Genomic DNA, 21,824 nt, shown 5'->3' on the forward strand with positions numbered 1-21,824 from the left:
CACGTGTATTAAAATAAGAAACATAGAAGGGAATGACGTAGAATGTCAAGAATCTAACGACAACCGTCAGGGTCCCAGGTTGTGATTTCAGGTTTCTCCAACCTGAAATCACAACTATTTCTCAACTATTTCTCCAAAATCAAACAGAATACTCCTTATATTATACATAATCTAGCATCTATCTATCTAGACGTTGTTGACGGGTCCGTCATGATGTGCTGTTAGCGTTATTGCAATGACTTGTTTCACGTTTTTTATATTTTTTGCTTCTAGGTTGCATATTCCTATATTGATTTTTCCTTTTGCCAACAATGGTTGATTGGACATTTAATGAACAACCTGTTAATTCAATATTTTATCTCAGACTTCTTAATGACATGCCAACAAGTTGCGCTTTCGCTCTAGATGAGTGAGATAGAAAAACATCTGGTCTAAGAGATGATGTCATCTGTATGACAGCTTCTTCCAGACTCTGACATGGTGATGACAGACGTGATAGTTTTGGACAACTTCTTCATCATTTTTTTGACAAATTCATGATGACACGAGTCTTTGAATATATATATTTTTTCAATCTCAGTACTAACACACAATGACAACAGAGATAACCTTTTAGGAACAATACAGGTGTGTATATCTTTATGTACTACAATATGAAGATAGTGCAGTATTACAGCAGGATGATGTCAGGCTGAAATGACAGGGAGGATTGTTTTCTTTTTAATCGTTCCTGCTTCATCATTTTTAAATAAGTAATAAAAAAAGAGTCTCAGCTTGTGAAGCCCATTGGTGCATGTTTACTCTTCATAAAACAAAAAACAAGGGACACTAGGGACATCCAGTGGCTCACAGAAAGAACTGACACGGTTATTAAAACCAGCAATGCATCTTGAATCCCTGTTAATTGGATATTTTTTTTAATTTTGTAATATATTTTGAGAACAAAACAAAAACCTGCCAACAATCCCTTTGGAGATCTATGCACCCACTGGCAACTAACATGCTATCAAAAGCACTAATGGGATATTGAGCAATAATAAGAGTAAATACTGAAACTGAAGAAACCCTTTGAGTCATTGTTTTCTGAATTGAGGCCCATTAGGACCTCCAGTATTCTCATGGTAATCTAATGTTTTTTTTGTGTTCTCATATTGAATTCTGTGTTCTCCTTCCAAACAGTGTTGTTCAGACATTTGTGTAGGTGCTGGCAGAGAAACAAAGACGTACATTGGCACCCTTTGTCTCCTGTGATTATTAAAGTAATCATTATTATTGAAACCCAGAAGACATTGTCAGAGATGATCCCATTATTTGGAGCTTTTATTAAAATCAAATATACAATTATATTAGTATTTAAGACAAATTGTACCCCCAGAGCATCAGCTGTGAAGCAAATACTGCACATCCAAGGCATAAGCAGCTGTTTTAATTCATCCACTTTATATACACAAACAGACGTGTAAAAATAAACAAAAATGATTGTGCATCCCGATAAATACTGACTTAATATTGTAAAAACTACAAATAAAATGATTTCCCAACTGTATCAATATATGTGTTTTCAAGTTAGTCTTCAAGGTTTGAATTTAAATAAATAATATATACTAAAAGCTGTAATTATCTTTTCATTGCACAACATTATATTTGATAGGGCTATAGGATCCATTATTAAAATAGATTATTGGAAACGTTTTACAGTTTCCACTTATAAAACAGAGCCTTTTTTTCACTTTTCCCCACAAATGAGTCATCAGACAGAGTGGATGAAATAATCATTATAACTCATTAACATAAAGATGTCAGGTAGTGAACTGATTTAAAATTGCACTCGGTGAAGCGGGATGACCCGTCAATATGAAAGAAGACTCTTCATCATTTCACCTTGCCATGACTCTTCAACTGAGAAAGCACTTTGTCGACCTGCAACAGAGCAAAACAAGGAACTTGTGCAGTATTCCCAATAGTGTAATAATGATCCAAAATAAATTAGGTTTATACATAAATGTATAACATGTGTACAGGGAGGCTGGAGGAGGCCACCAAAACAATAACTTGACTTTTGAATGGGTCAATCATAACATCATTCATGAATAGTAACAACTTTGATTATAAAATGGAATCAAAATAACAATAATTATACAAATGAATGTCGCCACAGACACATAATTTGTTATACTGGTAATACTACTTGTGAGAAATTAAAATCTAATTTAAGTTTAAATACATTCACAATTTGAAGACAACAAAGACATTTTATTATTTGTACTGAGGATATGACTCACTGTGATGAACCAGTGACTCTGGGGCCCGTATCGTAGCTGCGACTTGAAGCTCATCTCGCTGGCTGGAGCCAGAGCGTGGAGGTGGAGGTGGGGAACCGATGAGAACGGAGGCAGGTGAAACCCCATCCTGCACAGAGTCAACGCGGGTTTGAACATGCCATGAAAAACAAATTAAATAATTTAGAACAAAATCTAAAATACCTGACGTCATCCAGGTTGCTGACTTTAGCCTTCTTCAGTACACTCCATCCCATTTCTACCATCCGCTCCACTATCAACAAACAAATCACATCAATATGGTCCCGCCATACATAGTATATTTACTATGTAAAATGATCACTCATCTCATTCAAGGGACGGTGTCTCAGGTACACCTTTGTTTTCCAATAAGCTTTAGGTGACATGGAGCAAAATAATATAATAGTAAGTAGGTAGTCCCATCCACAGTTTCAGTGTGTTTGGAGAAGAGTGCATACAAGTTCAGGTTATTCCTGTTCCACTGGACAGTTTCCTGTAATCACAGAGGATGGTTTTTGATGTCACTGTGATGTAATACAGCCTAGTATGACCTGTGGCACTGTTTCAAACAATGTGTGCAACATCTGTGTCTATTGAACTACTAACAAACTGTCAAAGGTAAACATGTAAGTCACCCAGAGGTATGTCGTCCCCCTGGAGACATTTGCAGTTGTCGATATGCGTCCTGGGAACAACGAGGTAATGATGTGTGGCGCTGGGCTGGATGTCACGAAAACAGAGCAGCTCTTCATCCTGTACAGAGAGAGACAGAGGAAGAGTTTCCTGTTGTTGAACTTCTTACACGTGAATGAACAGTCGGTACTTACGCTCAGCAGGATTTCCGTGTGAGTGTGGTTGTCCGCTATTTGGCAGAAAGGACAGTCTTCGCTGTCAGAAGCGTCCTGAGTCGCCATTTGTGTTTAAAGGTGTGTGAGATCATCTGAATTGTTGGTACAGTCTGGGCGTGTCTGCGGCCAGGACAACTAGCCGCTAACAGAGCTCATCGATCGGTCCACTCATGGGAACCCCGTCAATTCTCATGTCACTTTACTAAACTCCTGAATATGACTTGACAGACATCACATCAAGGAACCCATGTTTACATATCTTCTCTTTATACACCCATAGTTCATATGAAAACCTAAAATGGTTAATTAAAGGATTCGTTTTTGGGAAAGAGCTTATTCACTTTCGAGCCAAAAAACAAATAGCCCCACTTAAATTTGCAACATGTTGTTTTCACACTTTAGTTTTTCTAGGGATTAAAACAGATATTGTGTTAATTAGTGGGCTTTAAAGGTGCTGGTAGGTGGATTCAGACAGAGCCAGGCTATAGCTGTTTCCCCATTCCCTGTCTTTATGCTAAGCTCAGCTAACTGACTCCAGCTTTAACCATATTGAATGGACACATTTAAGGTATCAATCGCCTCAATTAACTCTCGGCAGCAAAATTAATGTATTTGTAAAAGTGTATTTCCCAAAATATTGAACTTTTTATTTAAACTCACCTTTAATGATACATCTAATAACACAGTGAAGTTAGCTTTTTTTAAAGGATATAAACGGACGATTAGGGCATTAAATACATGCTTGTTATCAACTCTTGATGCCTGTCACGTAAGCTAGAGACCCGGACCCAGGACCTAAAACCGATTTTTTTTTGACGGAATTTTGACGGAGCGCCTCTATTTTAACCGGCGCAGCTTTTTCAGCCTTTACGGTACTTGTTCAGCGGTGCAAATCACATCACGTGATGCAGTTCGGCCAATCAAATATGGGTATTCTGACAAGTTTCCTGAATCGAGTGAGATACACACACGGGAGAGAGAGGAGAGGACGAAGAGTAGGAGAATACTTACGTGAGTCAGAGAAGTTATTTCACATGACGAGAGAAAAGTGGTCAGAGAGACCAGAGTCTTTAACCAAGAATGAACAGACTCTTTCAGGTTAATTCTTCCCACGGACAGTTTAAAACCAGTATGTCTCACATGTTCAGAGACCATGACGATTATTAAAAGCGGTAATGTGAAGCGCCACTACTAGACAAAGCACAACTCTTTTGAGCAAACGTTCCCTCTCACATCTGAAATGAAGACAGAAAATAAACCTAAGAGCCCAATATGATCAGAATCCTAACGCATTCATTCACTGACCAACAGTGATGTTAACAGAGAGAATATAACTGAAACAAGTGCTAATAACCACAGACAAAGATCATGCACACTAATCTCTCTTTTTAGAAGATGAGAAAAATATAATATCGTAGCTTTTTTGATTGACATCACTTCACACCTGAATGAAGTGAATTTTAAACTGCAGGGCAAATCGGTGAAATTCATTTTTTCTAAAATGAATTACTTTATTTTAAGATGCACATTCTTCAAAAGCTTTCTGTTATATCAGTTATTATTTAATCCAGCCCTTATTTTACTTGAAATGAGAAGAACATGTATTTATGTATTTCTATGTATTATTTATAATCCATCCAGTTAAATTTGAAAACTGAGAATAATAATTGTTAAAATATAATTGATGTGTACTTTCTTCATTTGATTTGACAGTTGTTGACAACACAGCAACGTTACTACTACTAGGCTACTTCAATATATATATATATACATGTATATATGGCACTAAATAGCGCAAGTTAGATATTATTGTAATGTTCTGGACCTTTGCCCGAGGAGATTTTCTCAATCTGAACCTTTTGGAATTTTAAGTGAATACCCCTGGTGTAGTCAGTTGTCTCAATGCTACGGCTTTCCTTTCAAAACGAATTCATTTATCTGCCTCGTTATCTCATTTGTTGTAGCAGTTTCCAGATAATGTTCTTTCCAGACGACAGCATATAACGTTGTCATCGCTGTAGTGTCTCATAGTGGTAAACACAAAGCATCTTGGCCTGGTGGAACATTATCCTTTAGATGCTTCTGCAGACATTGTTCCTGTACAGAGAAAAACATTCATTTGGATGGGGCAACAAAAGGGCATTAAATGGTCCAGATCAAAGGATAAAGTCACTATATGTGTTTCAGTGACTACATTTACATCTGATGTTTGGATATTTGTTTGAACACAGTAGTTTATGACAGAAACAAGAAAAAGCAGAATAAGTGCAAATTTCTAGATCACTGTATAATTGCACAGCCATTGCATGGATAACACTGTAATATTATTAGAGAATAAGTAAAATAGGGAGCAAGAAAAGTAGCCTTTCTAGTCCTCGACACTCACAGTAACAAACCTGTCGGACCATAGAATGAACTTATACTCCATGTCCTTGTAGATTTGGCTGGCGGGGGCGAGGACATGGAGGTGGAGGTGATCAACTGAAGTGTAGGGAGGTTGGTGGAACCCCAGGCTGTGCAGGAAAACACATCAATGTAATGTGCGCACACTGACAAGTGTTTCCATAGCGGAATGCAACACCTCAGCAAATAACAACCTTTGATTTTTGACTGAGTGTGTTCCCACCTATCGTTCCATTTTAAGCTACAACTGTATAGTTAGTTTAAAGCTTAAAGGTGCACATTTCAAACAATTATACTTTTTTTCATTACTTATCGCAAAAGTTCAATGTTTTAGGAGATACACTTTTCGTTTTCTGGTGGTCTTGTCGAACTAGTCCTTTGAACTTTGTGTTCATTAGAGGTTAAACACACACACACAATACCTGTCTTCATACCGTATGTCCTTCATATCAGTGATCCCTTGGTCGTGTAGTACAGCTTTCCCCATTTCAGCCATCTTTTCAACTGTTGGATACAAGACTCAGTTATTTCTTTGCAAAGATCTGACTAGATAAAACTTATAGCTTATATACTACCGTATCAAACTGAAGCAGTTGAAGGAGAAACATTTATAGGGGTGCTATTGTAAATGTAGATGTGTATTAGTATATGTCAAAGTAGCAGTAGTATTGTTGTAGAAGTAGTTTCAGCAGCAGTGCTAGCTATAGTTCTAGTACTATACCGTAAGTAGAAATAAAAATAGAAAGAAAGTTTGCAGTACTTATACTAGTTTGTAGTGATCCACTGTAACTGACCGAGGTGAATGTGTCTGCTTTGCAGTGAGAAGCAGCTATGTATGTGCTGTTTGGGCACAACCAGGTAATGGTGAGGAGCAGCAGGGACAATGTCTCTAAAACACACCAGCTTCTTGCTCTGTTGGAGAGGATGGAAAGAGACAAAACACACGCGTTAACCTTCCTGTGAATGTAGTGCTGTTGAAACGTGTGTATTCAGTGTGTAACTGTTGTGTGTGCACACAGTAGGAACTAGTAGGTGAAATGCCCATGTACCCATGCCCATCCTCTTTCACTGGAATAAAGTTGCCACTGGGAGAGAGAGTGTAACCCACCTGTTCTCTTTCTAATGATAATAATAATCACCATAATACTATTGCATTTGGCTTGTCCAGCAGTCTGCCAAAATATGTAACCCTCTCTATGATGCACTCTGCTCCACCATCAAGTATTTTATTTGTATTCAGATCATGCCTTATCATATATTTCTAGCAAATGTCATATATATTTTTGTCACATAAACGTATCCTCTCCCCTCTCTATGAAGTCTCTACAATCAAATATTTTATTTTCCTCCCTCCTATGTTATTTCTTGTGCAATAGGTTAAGCTTATTTAACCTACATAGTGTCAGATACAAAAGTGTAATAGTCTACCGCATAGGTGAGCTTATACCGGCTATGGTGAGCTTTATCTGTTGGGCTACTTTGTTTTTGTTTTTAAAGGATCTTACCTTTTTGATAACTTCCGTTTCTTTGTCTTGATCGTGGGCTATCAGACAGAAAATACAAGTTGTAACAGTTTCAGTACTTGAATCGGAGTGGAATTTCGCCATATTTAGGATATATAGTATTTAAATGAGTTATTTCCTCCTCGACTCGCTGTTTGTAAACCTGTAATTTTTACGCATAAACGTCCCGAAGATCGTCTATTTTTGCGAAGATCCTCACACGAAACACTGCAGGAACCATGACTGTATATAAGAACACAATCTTTTACTGGCATTTGAACAAGAAATGAACAAAACTTAAAGGATATTATAGAGGAATACATGTAATCCATTTAGTTACCTTTTAATAAATGGCAAACTTCTTGTTTGTGATCTTAACTATGACAGTAAGTAGTTAATAGCCTGTATACTGACCTGTAGGGCGACAACAGCTTAATTAAACATTCAAAATGAAGCAAACATGGCTTAAAGGGTCAGTTCACATACACTTCCCCCGCTCGACAGAGTTTAAGTTAAGTACTGAGATTTTAAGAAAAACTCGGTTTTGTGACTTGAGTCCACACCATCGCCTACTACATACATGGTCCACTGTCAACAAGTTTAGATATGTACTATAACGATACACATCTTTGCGGATAACATATAATCAGTCAAAAATACATTTAGATTCAATATGGATATACATTTAAGGTCTAACAAATTTAAACTGCAGTGCCCGAAAACAGAGGTGGAGTGAAACCTCTTTCTTCATCCTCACTGCATCTTTTCAGCTTAATTATTTCCTGGTACATCAAGGTGTCTTACTGGAAGTTGATTCCAGTAGATTCCAGTGTTCCTTCACTTGTCCTACAATAATAACAACAACAACATGCCAGCATTTGGTCACCGGTAATATTCAATACAAATCATTTACATGAATATTTTTAGGAGATTAAATCACACTGAAGGGCAAAAAAACAACTAAATGAACATGTTGAGATACAAATTTGACATAAACACACCCATTATCATATATGTATATATTTAACATTTATTTAAGTTTAAATGTGTTTGCTATAACAACACAATAAATAGATCCTTAGTGATAACACAGCAGTTTTGGATTCACAAGAAATAATACTCAGGGAGCCTTCACAGTTACAACACAAGACAACAAAGCTCATTTTCACATGAAGCGACAACTGGTATTAGTGAATAGTATGGCAGGTATCATAACAGTGGTGTCACACATGCAGTCTTGCAGTATCACATATTCATGCACTACAAGCCTGTATCAGATACACAAGATATAAATGAAAATGTCTTTTCCGTGTTAGTAGAACTTTTAGTTAGTGGCATACCAGAGTGCTAAAAACAAATCGTCCATTTCACACCCATTTTAAAGTAAAGCAGAGGCTGACATGTGGTTGGACAGGAAGCCTCCCTCCTGCAGTGGTGATCAAATAACATTCAGTAACAATTTTACAAGGAAGCGATGCTTAAATTACACTGGTCCACAACACAGCATTGACCGTCGATTAATCCTGGAGTGCAAAGTGATGTCATGTTAAACCTCGACCGGCTCTCTGAACGATTAGAGATGAAAATAAAGAGAGATAAAAATCAGTTGACGTGAGATATGAATTCAATACTGACAAACAGTCATCAACAGTGCTTATTGGGTCCAAATCAGAAACAGAAACATTTAACACAACATTGCTATAAAAGTACAACTATTTAAAAAATAAACACAACTGAGCATCCTTTGTAAAAAAAAAAAAAAAAAAAAAAAAAAAAAAAATCTAAAATATTTTATAAAATATAATGAGCTCACAACAACTGTGGAATTCAAATACAACACATTTGGTCATTGGAAACCTGGCTTTACTAGTTGTTTTAGATTATACGGGGGGGAATTAAAACATTAAATGTTGTTGTGAGGAAATGCAATGGGACGTTCTCATTCAGGTCATCTAAAACTCGAAAATAAGAGAACAAGACGGTCCTCAGAGGAAGTGCAAGACCTCCATTGTAAACAATTACAACATTTCCCTCTCTGAAAGCTTATGTAATCTCCCTGAAAAACTCCACTCCCTTTAAGTTTGAAATGCATTGGATCGCAAAAAAAAAAAAAAAAGATTCTAAACTTCACTTCGTCTTCAGCACATAACTCTGTACATTCCCACAGATACTAATTACATCATTATTTCTGCACAAATTAACCAAATGCATTATGGGATACCTTGTTCTTTCATACAGACTTAAAATCTTTTCGGGATAACCTCAGCAGTAACATCAGCAGCCTTCTTCTTCTTCTTCTTCTTCTCTCTCTCTCTCCTCATGAGCTAATGGCAGTCTGCATGCTGGGAAAGCTGGAGGCATTGACAGATGTCTAAGGCAGCTAATGAACTGAGAGCAACCACATCTTCTCACACTTCCACCTTTGAAGGACGGAGGACCCAGACATGAACTAGGCCAACCTACCTGTAGGCCAAACCCACCTCAAAACAGTACTTTCCAGTCAACGCAACAACCGCACTCGCTTCTCTCGCGGAACATTTAGCGTCAATGTGGGACAGCTAGGTTCGCCTCCAAGCGGTGCGTAATAGACTTGGGGTTGTTTGAAGCTGGGAGTGAATACAGGAGTAGCTGGGGAGCAGGTGAGGCTACTCAAAGGTCCAGACCTCCACACTGTGGATGTTGAAGTCTTGCTGGACGGAGAGTGGCTGGTTGTTGAAGGTGGCGCATTTGGTGGTGGTTCCTCGGTACAGTTCGGCGTCCAGCCACAGACCCAGCTGACCACTGCAGAGGAGAGAGGGCAGAGGGAAAACAGGTGGACATTATCTAATGGCAAACCCTTTGTTTAGATTGCACATTTGTGAAACGCATTAGCTTGTAGTTTGCAGTGCAGCTGATAGTACCTACCCTCCTCCTCCCATCTGAAGAGAATCAGTATTGCCCTTCACAAAGTAAGAATTCTCCCCCGTCCAGCGGTACACCTAAAAATCGAGAGCAAACAATGTTTGATATTGCCATTGGTGGAGTAGAAATAGGTACCCGAAGTGAGTTCTTAAACTAACTCGATACAAACCTTGATCTCAGGACAGAAGCTGTAGAGGAATGTCTCTCCGGTGCCGTAGCAGTGTTCGCTCACTCTGAAGGGGTGAGTCGAGAAAGCCCCAAATATCTGTGACAAGAGTCAGATTCAGTTCCAGGATGAAAAAGACGAATTACCATGAACAAGCTTAAACTGTTTCAACTGGTAGTTAAAAGTTTTATGAATATACGAAATTAACCCGATGGCATACATTCTACTGCAGTGTAGAAGTCGCCAAAGTCCAATGTTTTTTTTTTAAATTCATACACTATGTTGTGGCTTGGCATCAGGAGCTCGCAATGCATCCTGGTACATGTAGCAGAAATAGCGAAAATGCATAACATATTTGTGGAATGTAAAAAAGCCTTGTATGTTTTTGAAAAATGAAAATCAAATTAGGAAGTACATGTTGCCAAATGGTTGGGCTGTGATTCAGTATTTTATAGAGAAAAATAACTTCTTAATATCACCTCTTTGCATTTGTTTCACCACCTGCGTAACAAACCCATGAAAAAAACCCATCTACTGATGATCAGTGGCCATTTCCTTAGACTGCTATTCCCCTACAGTATCATCAGTCACTCACATACAGTACATTCCTTTGGACAGTTATCTACCTGGTTATCCATATCTTTGACGACCAGCAGCACGGGACTGTCCACGTCTGCCAGGCTCCTGTACAGAGTCTTCAGGCTGGTCCCATGTTTCACAGTGCTGTAGGCCAGTCTCCAGGAGTAAATCTGCACACGGGCCGGCAAGCGACTGGCAAGCTGGAGGGCGAACACATCATCAGAGTATAAGGCTTACAGATCAGTACGTTGCACGTTTCTTCCTCAAAGTTTTCTCGTCAGTAACTGCATTTTTCATGTGGTTAGCAGCCAGAAACAAGCAACTGGTTAAATAAAAAATGACCTTCTCAATGTGCGTGTCCTGCAGCAGCAGATCACTGGTATCTCTGAGTATGGGCAGCGCATCCAGGGACAATTCTCCGTCACAGCTGCTGAAACTCTGCCTACGCTTGGCCTCATCAATGGTGATGATCTTGGAGCAAAACAAGTGTATGAGCAAGTCAACGTTAAGAGAAATCAATGATACATAGACAAAACAAGCATAAATGAAGCTCAGTTCAACACATCAAAGAGTTAAAAAAACATGGCATTATTGTAATATTACTTAATGTTTAAGTGTCAGCGAACGCACTGTTACAGTTTATCCTGTGATGTAAATAGAGGGGAGCATGCCGTGCTGCCTTCCTTGTTCTGCTGAGCTTACCTCCCAGCTGCAAGATGCAGGGTCACTGAAGAAGTTGTCAATCATGTCCAGCTCATCTTTCTCCACCACAACAAAGCCCTGCTCTCGAGCCTCCTTCCCGTACACATCCGGGGACCACTGGACGAAAAATGCATACAGGTGGTCCACCCTGGAGCACACACACACACAAACACACACAAACATTGGTGAAAAGCCTATTGTTAGCTTACACTAATTGTAATTCAAAAGAAGGCTCGAGTATCATCCATCATCGTCTCACCTTTCTTGTGGCACCGCAAACCAGTACTCGGGCTGTTTCCCCCGGCCCCCAAATGAGTGGGCAGGACTTAAGGTCCTCCCGGTGGCAAAGGACTTCCTCATTGGCTTCCCCACTTTGAAGCACAGGAACATAGGTGGTTTTTTACTCTTCTCCTCTGATGAGTAAAGCATGTCTATAGAGAAAAGGAGCATTGTAAAATTGAGTTTGATTAGTTGAATGCTACACTCCTAATTATGAGTTTCATTTTCGGTTTGTAAGTCCTACCTTCTATTGGAGCCTGTATCCTCTCCAGCAGCCATGACTTCACTTCTGCCTCATAGCTTTTCTTCCGTCTCTCCTCCTCACTGACTTCAGCCCCACCTGCTGGTCTGTCTGGGCTTTGTTTCTTTGGATTTGAGTCCCCACGAATCTCAGAAACCTCCTTCAGACTGAATTTCCTGTTTTGGACGACAGGTGCGCTGATTATTTCACCGTGTGCACCATTCAGCAGCTCTTCGGTCCCTTTAGGTTTCATATCTTTGGTTTCCTCTTGGTTTGTAGGGTTATCACGCGAGCTGCCCTGTTTTTCAGTCTCTGAAGAGAATTGTATTGACTCGCCGTTCTCAATGGAGCTGTTCTGAGCTACGCCCTCATCCTCTTCATCATCAAGCTTCACTGTATTTTGAGAAAGAATCGTCGTGTCCTGAAAGTCTCCCCGGCCTGGGCGGCTTGGTCCTAGATCCGGTTGGTCCCTGCTGACGATGGAGGACGTCCCCTCGGCCTCTTCAGTGCTACCGTTGACAGTTGGCTCCAACTCTGTGAATCCTTCGTCTGACGGAGACTTCTCTGTCTGCTCGCCTTCTGTGCTCGCTGGTATAAAGAAAATAAAACAGTTCTTTGTTGAACATCAAAAAATGTTGTCAAGACATTTTCATCATCAATCAAGATGCAGATTTGGTTTCCAAAAAACATTCACATCTGAGAAGCTGGAAATGTTTTGGCTCGTTGAAGAATAATCCTCGAAATAAAAAAGAAACAAACAAATTTGGATGCTCAAGAGTCAACGATACAGAAATATTTGGTCACTGAGCTGAATTTGAAAATTCACGAGATACATTCATTCATAAAAATAAAAAAACAAAACAAATTGCTGTTGTGGAGAGTGAAAAAACGTAGATGTAAAAAGTCATAACCCAGAGTAAAAACAAACTTTGACTCCCTACAGCCAACTACAGTCGAGATAACACATGATTACCAGTTTCTAAGAGCGTTGATTCGATGTCATCCAACACGATCGGTCGCTTCGGAACAAGAGCTTCATAGCGGCTGAAGGGGTTTAGATCTCGCTCTGATGGCAGTTGCTCCCACTCGCCGGGCCTGTACACAGGACATAAATCCTGGGGTAGGTCTCTGTGGGGTCACGGGGCATCACACAAACCGCACCGCAAACCAGGATGAAAATGAAAAACAAAAGAAAACAAAAAGTCCAAACTGAAATTATAAATGACCAGAATGATACAAAGCAAAATGACACATGTGATGAAAAGCAAAGCAAAATAAAACTATTAATGAGGAACAAATCAAAAATATTAAAATGGGAAAATTACAAAACTGGAGATTTTAAACTAGACCAGATCCAGCGGAAACAAAGGTACTTCATAAAAACAGAGATGTGTTAAAGAGTGAAATGTTAATCTGTGAATCTAAAAGGGCTTTGTACAGTTTCATTCTTGAGAAGAACAAGAAAAATAGAAACTGGAAGGAGGAACAAGAAAGACTGGAAGAGGAACCGCTACTAAAGAGGGAAACGAGGACAGCGAGACAGTTTCGGAGCTCTTACGATGGCAGAGCGTCTTTGAGCTTCATGCGCGACACGTCGTCATACAGCGCCACAGAGACGACCTCCTCCATGGGGCAGATCAGGCCGTACTCCTCGCAGCCGTGCTCGATCACCAGGGGGTCCGACTTGTGGGGGTCGAACATGATGTTGTTGGGGGTCACGATCAGCACGCCTCCCACCACTCCCTGCAACAATGAAGTAACGCATCAAATTACCAGAGTAATTTAGGAAATTAAATGCTTCTGCATTCATTTTCCAGGCTTCTTACCATGCCATCGGTGAAATATTTGCAGCTCATCTTGATGAACTTAACCGTTGCCGGGCTCTCATCCTCAGAGTTTGGGGAGAGCTCACGCCAGAGGGACTTTGTTGACATGCAGTTTAACGTGCCGTCCTGAAGGAAGGTAAAAGGACAGATCAGAGACCTGAATGTCATGCCTATTATTGAAGAGTCTTATCACCGTGTGGTTTCAGCTCTCAGCAGCCTTTTAGGCCACCAGATCATGTTATATTTATTACTCACTTTTCAAAAGTGCCCGAAAGTAGCTTTTTCCACTCGACTATTAAATGCTGGATGATGAAATTACTGCACTTAACGTTTAAAAGCTGCTCACTCATACCACAGATTGAATTTGTTATCCATCACGGAGGGTATCAGAAATTACATTACGAGGATAATAAAACATTTTGTCGCATCTCTGAGCCATAATAATTCGTTTTTACAACATAAAAAAAAGCAGCCATTGTAGACGGACAATTTTGGACAAAGCTTGAAAACGCACAAAGAAAAGTATAGATTATAAAGAGTATAATCAATAGAATTACACCAAATAAAGATTTTTTAAAGGCATTTTTGCCCTTTGTGAAGAGTTTCATAGTCAAGATTCAGACAGAAATCATAAGAGACTGAGAGGGGATGTCGTTTCATGTTGCCTTTTAACAACTTTTTTTTTTATTTTATTTTTTTTAGAAAAATGTCCCTAAGTTGCTACTGTAAACTACTGCATAATGCCAGTTACTCTAAGCAACATATCACTCTTTACTTACATGTGATGCTTTCTCCGATAGGCCATTTGTGAAGCAGGGATCAGAGGAACTCTGAGACTTTAGCTCAGCTTCTGCCTGGCTCACATCAGGGACGAACAGCTTCTGTAACAACGATGATGGAGAGCCAACGGTGAGACAGTCGGGAGGAATAATCGAGCAGTGGTCGGCGTTACTGCCGAGGTTCTCACCTGACCGGGGTAGACACTGTGAGAGAAGAGCTTGTTCAGCTGGACCAGTTTGTTTGGGGTGACGTTGTACTTCAGTGCGATGCTGGTGAGGGAGTGATCGGGCCCCACCTGTAACAAGAGATGAACTCATTTGAACCGTTCTGCTGATAAGTCAGTATGTTATTTAAATGTATTTTCACTGTCGTTTTACTCACAATGAACTCCACTGTCCCCGGTGGTCTCTTCTTCTCCCTCTTGGTCTGATTGATACTTTTGCAGCCATCGTCTAGAAGGGAAACAGAAAATGAGATGCAGACTGAGCAAAACTCCAAACAGAGAATGATCTCACATGGAGAAAAAACAACAACAATCTAGTAAGAGAGTCTATGGTCCTTCTCACACGTTCTAGGTTGCTAACAGATACACTTTCCAAATAAACATAAAAAATGAAAACGGCATCCATTGAGGGCAGTAAAAAGAAATGTTTATCTCTAAATATCCTGTGCTTAATTGCCTTTTGAGTCAGTACCAGTGACGGTTTGTCCCCTGTCATTATCCAGCCTTAAAACACTGCCCCACACATGCTGAAGCAGTTATCAAAAACACACACTGACCCTTGTAGTAGACAAGGTCCACAGTCAGCATTTTCTTCTTGCCAAGAACACAGAAGCTATTAGCGTACCACTCCCTGAATGCTAAATTACACTGCTGCCTCTTCAAGGAAAGAGGGCATGACTAAGCATTAGACAGACAGATTCTCGTTGCTGTGTACTGGACCGAGCATTAGAGACAAGACTGCTGATACTGCTGCTTATTCATTTCATTTACACTGTGACTGGTAATATTCTAGGACGCATTGCAGTCTATGGACTTGCAGCTGAAAGCGTATATAACCTAAAGAGTTATGTTTTTTTTTTTTTGTCTGTTACACTGCAGGGAATCATATTTGGTTTGATGGGCTGCAGGTAACAATATTGTGGTCTTATTAAAATAAGATTAATTATTAAACACATACTGCAGAGTTTACCCGCTGCACGCATGACTATAGTCAATTATTAGTCTATATGAAGGGGGTTGGGGATGATTTGCACTGCAAACAAACCCAGAAGCACATGACAGAATGATGTATAATGTAGCGTACACTGAATGCAGGTTAGATTAGGTTTATTGCTGTGCAAATATGAAGCTATAGATGACCTGACAACTAGCTTATTGCTCCATCACAAATAATTGATTTTAGTCGCTTGTCAATTAATTCAATAGTCTACTGATTTAAAAAAAAGTCGATATCAAATTATTATGATTTGTCTACTTCAGCAATATTCTACTTTCTTTGACAAAATCCTCAAAAAATAATTTTCTTTCACATCTAAGAGTCACAATAATAGCAGAAGTTAAGGGCTTCACAGCATTTTGATTGTGATTTAACACTCGCACCAACTCTCAGGACTCTCACACTCTGAGAACACGTCGCCTTAAATGTCATCATCAACTGTAAAACAGTACAATGTGAAAAGGTTATGCAACTTCCTGTTTAAAACTGCTGAGGTCGTTCCCAACACAGAGGACCCTTGTGTAGTCAAATAAAAGAGCAGGGGAATAAACATCGACAGTAATACCACTAGCTGACATGAGAATTTACAGTGTACTTGTACTTGCAATAATACTGGATTATGACGAGAATAGTTATGACTAAATTGACAGGGACTTTACCCAGTGATTGTCTCAGTGTTCTGTAGATGGGAGAGTCCTGATCTGATCATACTGAGAGGTGCAAGACAAGCAGTCTTCCTGCTCCACGGTGTCTCAACCACTAACAAATAATACCAGAAGTACCCCGTATTCAGAGCCGCCCGATTCTCCAGGTGTCCATGTATTTCATTGCAGGTCTTACCCGAGGCCGCATGTGGCTTTGCTGTTATTCTCTGCGGGTCTGTCTTCTTGTTGGGGTCCTTGTCATTTGGGATGTCTGAACAGGAAATCACAGCCGGGTTCTGCTCAGTCACATTCTTTTCCGATTGGCTCTGCTTGAGCTGTCTCCGCCTCTTCAGCCTGATGGGACGCCAGAGAGACGGTCATATATATATTAAATGTGGGTAAAATTAAGAAACATGAGTTTAAAAGACTTATGCCATGACAACTTTTACAGGTTGGGCTAATACACTTCATGTATGAACATGTGTACAGGCCGCGGATGGATCACCGAACGGGCCTAGCGGGCACGGGCCCAGGGGCGCACAACTTCAGGAGGCCCCCCCGGCCTTTACCTATAACATCCCAACCAGGAAGAGACTCAAAGAAACATAAAACGACCAAAACATCTCAACATCAAAGAGATGCAAAACAGCTGCAAAGAGACACAACGAGACTAACAACAATTAAGAAAAGGGGAAAAATGACTACAAAGAGACTCACAATGACTACGAAGAGACACAAATCAAATACAAAGAGACTCATAACGAGAAATAAATGGGCAAAACAACTGCAGCCAAAAGATAACTACAGAAAGACCAAAACAATTACAAAGAGACTCAAAATGACTACAGAAAGACACAAAACATTCACAAAAAGAAGATAAAGTCTGTGTGTCTTGCTGCTATGTAGGAGAGGTGCCGGGGCCTTTTGCATGTCTATTCCCAGGGGCCCATTGTCTCATAATTTTCCCATGGCACAGGCATATAATTATTATCATAACCATTTTAATGCTTTAATTGATGACATTTTCATAATTAAATATCTACTTGTAATTTTTCACCATGCTTGTTTGTTATAAAATACTTCTGTTGTGAATTAAGACCTTCTGTCCAGTTGTTTTTGTGCTCAAAGTTACTGGATTGAGCTTTAACTTTTCTCTCTCTTTACTTTGCCGTGTCAGCTGTATTTTCATCTCAGGCTGAACCTTTACCCCTATTAAATCATTGATAGTTGAGGCAATGATGTAATGGCATATCTAGGCCCTGTTGAGGTTCATTAAGGGGGAACTGCAGTGCAGAGGAACCAGGGGTTAGCGGTGCACTTAAGGATAGTGCATAGTGCTGACCCGGTGAGCCCCAAAGAAACCTTAAGTGTTGATATGAGTTTGTTAAGAAAAGATAAGACCACATTGATTTATCATAATCGTTGAGTGATAGGGACGGTGCAGCCCTGCGAAGTCCCGGGCAAAGGAAGAATAAAAGAAAAACGTAAGGAGAAGTGTTTTTAAGTGTTCAAGTGCTTTAATGGAAAGGCAAGAGTAGGTCGATAAGGCTGCGGACAGACACGGTTCAGGCCTCGCCCACAGCCTCAGGTCTCTCTCCCACAGCCTCAGGTCTCTCTCCCACTTTAACTGAGCAACACACATCTGGCAGTGATGAACTCAAGAATCTGCACGCACAGTCTCAGCAGCACAGCTTGTTTCACTTTGGGTCAGGCGCAGAGCATCTCTCAAGCCTTCATCTCAAGATTTTTCCCTTTCTCTGTAAGCAGTGCATCCAGAACTAACATAATGACGGAGAAAGTGAAAAGTTCAAAAACAAAAACATAACTAATTACATAAATAATCACACCACTCAAGTCAAAAGGCACACATGGTAGCAAGAATCTTTTTGTTTTTGTAATATGAATGTTTACATGATTTGAGATAATTATTCTTTTGGTTTACCCGTCATTCAAATGTGTTCAAATTGTCGATGTTTCGTATATGTGTGCAGTTTTGATACAATCTTATTATTGGATGCAATGTTGATGTAACTTTATTGTTGTTGTGTGAAAATAATAGTACAAACATTGTTGACCATATGTATTTGAATATGGACCCGAGGCAACAACTTGTGTGAATTCCCCAAAATTAATAGACGATAAACAACTTGGACAACACTGCATTAATATAGTTGTTTTCAGGTCAAATTTGACTTTGACATTATGTGTGCCGTCGTTTTGCTAAATCAAAGTTCTCAAGCAGACACGAGCAGGTTTTCCTTCAGGATATTTCTGTAATGCAATGTCTCACTTTACTCACAACTTTCTTGCAGCGAAGAGGCATCCCAGAATCGTGATGCGACCCTGGTAAAATCCCTCAGACTACCGTTACTTAATGTGCAGTGTCTCTCTACCTCAGCCATGGTGCTCTGGAGCTCCTTGAGCCTCTTGGTGGCCTTAATCAATAGTGTTTGTGCACAGCCTGCTCTGAGCTCATTTGCAGCGTTTTAAACTTGCTGCACATGTATTTGGGATATCATATCATATGGCATATTGTGCCATGTCATATTAAAGGAGTGATACTTGGATGCATTTATTTTGTAGTTCTACATGATTGATATTTGAATATATTTTTCACTTTTTAACATTAGAGTGTATTTTTTAAATGTTGTTCAGTGTCAAAAAAAACTTTCACTTTTGTAAAACAATAACAACATGAAAAATTCAATGTGGAGCACACGCATGCCAATGTTACTCCACATTGACCTTTTCTTCCATTCGTCAGGAAGCGAGGCAGCATAGTACAACGAGCAGGAGAGCTGCGTGCTACAGCAGTAGCTGTTGTTCAGAGATAAGACGGATTTTCCTTCCTGACATGTTCTCTCCGTCTCTTTGTGTTCTGGCTATTGGTCCGTTACAGTCGTAGAGGCCTGCACGAGTCTCACTTATTCACCTCTCAGCTTTCTACTGTTGTTCTGCTGCTCCCTCCTGCAGGTACGCACACCAACTTTGCAGGAAAACACCACCGACTCAGCCCAAAGCCTGCAATCCCTTTAAGATCTAATGCACACTGCTTGTCAAATAATTAGAGAGCGACTGAGATGTGATGCCTTTAAAAAAAAATATAAATAATAATGTAATATTTCCAACATAAGCCAATCCAATCAATAAAACACAAGACACATTGCAGGTTTGTCAGCACAGCCTGAACAAGTAACCCAAGACAAGAAAGAATAAAGGCCATTAGGCTACACCGCATTACCTCACATCATTTATCACAAGCCTACACTCAACAACTCCAATATTGACAGCACTCACTAGACGACTTCTGCTCCTCCATCGATCAACTTGTTTATCCATTTTGTAAAGGTTACCTTTGGCCTTCTGAGCAACTGTTTGTCAAGACAAATAAGTTATGTCTACGTCTGTCACGCTATGATATACTGTTGATGTAGAACCGGCAGGAGGGATGGAATAAAGCAAGCAGAACGAGAACTTGAAGTGTATTTTTTTCGATTCCTTGTAATTTCTACGCAGCGTAGCTGTGACAAGGCTCACATTTCCTGCTATCCGGTTCCACAACGCTGCCAAAATCCAATTTTACAGTCAACATCATCCCTGTGGATCAAGAGGCTGTGACGCACGACTCGGATTATATGAGGCTGTATTGGCTGGGTGCAGCTCAGACACAGGTGATTTAACAGCGCCAATACATGAATTGAAAAAGGGTGCGAATTGTTAATTAGTGAATTCACCTTGACGGCAGATTGTCAAAGTACAAACGACAGTGCAGCACGATGGAAACGCCAAGATGTCTCTCCTGTTAAAAGTTTTTTTTAAATAGCTTTTCTTTTATTCTAATCAAAAGGTCAAAGGGTAGATGTTGTATACATATGTAAAGCCATCTGAGGCAAACGTGTGCTTCTTAAACAAAATGGACACAACTAAACCTACATGGCATCTTAAAGAGAGAGAGAAAAAAAGGTGAATATCTATACTCATTTAATGGCAAATGCAATGTACCACCTTAAGATGGAAGCAATCTGCCATAAGCACAAGAAACATGCTGAATGTTGGAGCTTAACAATACTTTTGCTGCATGAAAGAAATACCTCGAAAGCCAAAACAAAAAAGGCACACAAAGAGTCGCTTACCTGGCAAAATATCCCGGCTTCCTGTCTCTCTTCTCCATCAGGCCTGGGTCCTAAATCTGCATGCAGTCAAGCGCATCAATACAAACATCCACCCTTTACACACCCACTCCGTGTGTGTCCAAGCCAGCGGATTTGGGGAAGATCACCTCTCGCGCTTCTTCCTTGTCCTGCAGAACGAAATGAGCGAGGGGATTAGCAGGCCCGCCCTCCTCACTCAACAACATTCAATTCAATGTAAAAAAAAAAAAAAAAAGAAAAAAAAAAAAAGAAAAAAAAAAAAAAAAAAAAAAGGCCAATAACTGCTGGTGAAGGCTAATCAGCCTAAAAGGGGGAGGGCGATGAAAAGCATCATAAGAAGCATGACAATGGCTGACCAACAGGATGGGAATTAAGGAAAAACACATCTGCTACTAGTTCATGTTTCCACAGCAAACACGCGTTTTATTGTACAACCATGCTTCATTACAATAGTGTGTCTACAATCAGCTGCATCTGTTTGGAACTCCCGTTGACGTAAACACGCAGACCGTCATGGCTCCACTACCTCACAGCTAGCTGCAGCAGGATTAACGCTGAACAAAAACAAGCTACTACACGCATGTCGCACGTCCCTTAAGAAGAGAAATCAGGCAGCTGCAGTTCATCCATGTGTCGCGTTCAAATGTTATATAAAAAGGTAAATGGGTAACCTCAAGAGGAATGGCTACATTTGCAGCAACGTTGCCCCACCTAACGTTACATTCTTCGGTTTAGCAACTCAATTAAATCCTCTGACTCGGACCTTGAGGTGCAGCGGTAACAACAGACAGATAGCAGTACTGTTATATCAATATGTTCCACTGCGCAAGGCTTAAGCAAACACAGGCACAGTGAACAAGGTCCAGATTTCCAAGTGATTTAACAGCTGTTGCTAACTAGCTAGCCACTTTGTTTACAGGATAATAGCAACCTGGTGGAGATGGTAATGCTATTTTGTTCGGTTTCAGCTGTTCTCTTAAAACGACGTTATCTTCTTCCTGTTCGTGAAATCTGGACTGACGTCAACACTGATGTACAACGTACGCATTCAAAACGCTACATCTGACAGAAAATAGGTGGCTACATTTGCCCACTTACCTTGCGTGCATCCTCCAACAGCTAATGTTGTATCAAAATGAAGCTCCCCTGCACGGCGCCCTCTGCTGTCATGTGTACTGTAAAAACATGAGCCCACCACCAGTCTTTACCATAGACCGTGTACAAGCTAATTAACGTTAGCCAAAGCTAATTTCAGGTGAAGGTTAGTTGGAGATTTGATTGT

The 21,824-nt window shown here is 40.1% G+C and overlaps 2 protein-coding genes across 4 annotated transcripts; both read right to left on the reverse strand.

The window, feature by feature from the left end:
* Positions 1-1,302: 1,302 nt before the first annotated feature.
* LOC142942316 (adenosine 5'-monophosphoramidase HINT3-like) lies at positions 1,303-7,196 on the reverse strand. 3 transcript variants are annotated; one of them, XM_076084592.1, is made up of 8 exons: positions 7,057-7,196; positions 6,346-6,463; positions 5,986-6,055; positions 5,535-5,661; positions 2,936-3,053; positions 2,484-2,553; positions 2,283-2,409; positions 1,303-1,920 (listed from the first exon to the last, which is right to left on the reverse strand). In XM_076084592.1, exons 1-8 carry the CDS (start codon positions 7,156-7,158, stop codon positions 1,873-1,875), a joined length of 780 nt encoding a protein of 259 aa, XP_075940707.1. In that variant the 5' UTR covers positions 7,159-7,196; the 3' UTR covers positions 1,303-1,872. The 3 variants fall into 3 exon arrangements, with proteins under 3 accessions (XP_075940707.1, XP_075940706.1, XP_075940708.1); XM_076084591.1 differs by having other exon boundaries at positions 5,974-6,055; XM_076084593.1 differs by lacking the exons at positions 5,535-5,661; positions 5,986-6,055; positions 6,346-6,463; positions 7,057-7,196 and adding an exon at positions 3,128-5,173.
* An 861-nt stretch (positions 7,197-8,057) lies between these two features.
* ncoa7b (nuclear receptor coactivator 7b) lies at positions 8,058-21,693 on the reverse strand. The gene is made up of 17 exons (XM_076084590.1): positions 21,641-21,693; positions 20,525-20,691; positions 16,588-16,745; positions 14,909-14,979; positions 14,715-14,822; positions 14,527-14,628; positions 13,748-13,873; positions 13,480-13,664; positions 12,895-13,049; positions 11,925-12,509; positions 11,661-11,832; positions 11,402-11,549; positions 11,042-11,170; positions 10,747-10,899; positions 10,124-10,219; positions 9,958-10,031; positions 8,058-9,834 (listed from the first exon to the last, which is right to left on the reverse strand). Exons 2-17 carry the CDS (start codon positions 20,560-20,562, stop codon positions 9,699-9,701), a joined length of 2,436 nt encoding a protein of 811 aa, XP_075940705.1. The 5' UTR covers positions 20,563-20,691; positions 21,641-21,693; the 3' UTR covers positions 8,058-9,698.
* Positions 21,694-21,824: the final 131 nt, after the last annotated feature.

Source organism: Anarhichas minor, unplaced genomic scaffold (genome assembly GCF_050575085.1).
Source record: "Anarhichas minor isolate MPS153535 unplaced genomic scaffold, ASM5057508v1 ptg000136l, whole genome shotgun sequence".
Lineage (NCBI taxonomy): Eukaryota > Metazoa > Chordata > Actinopteri > Perciformes > Anarhichadidae > Anarhichas > Anarhichas minor.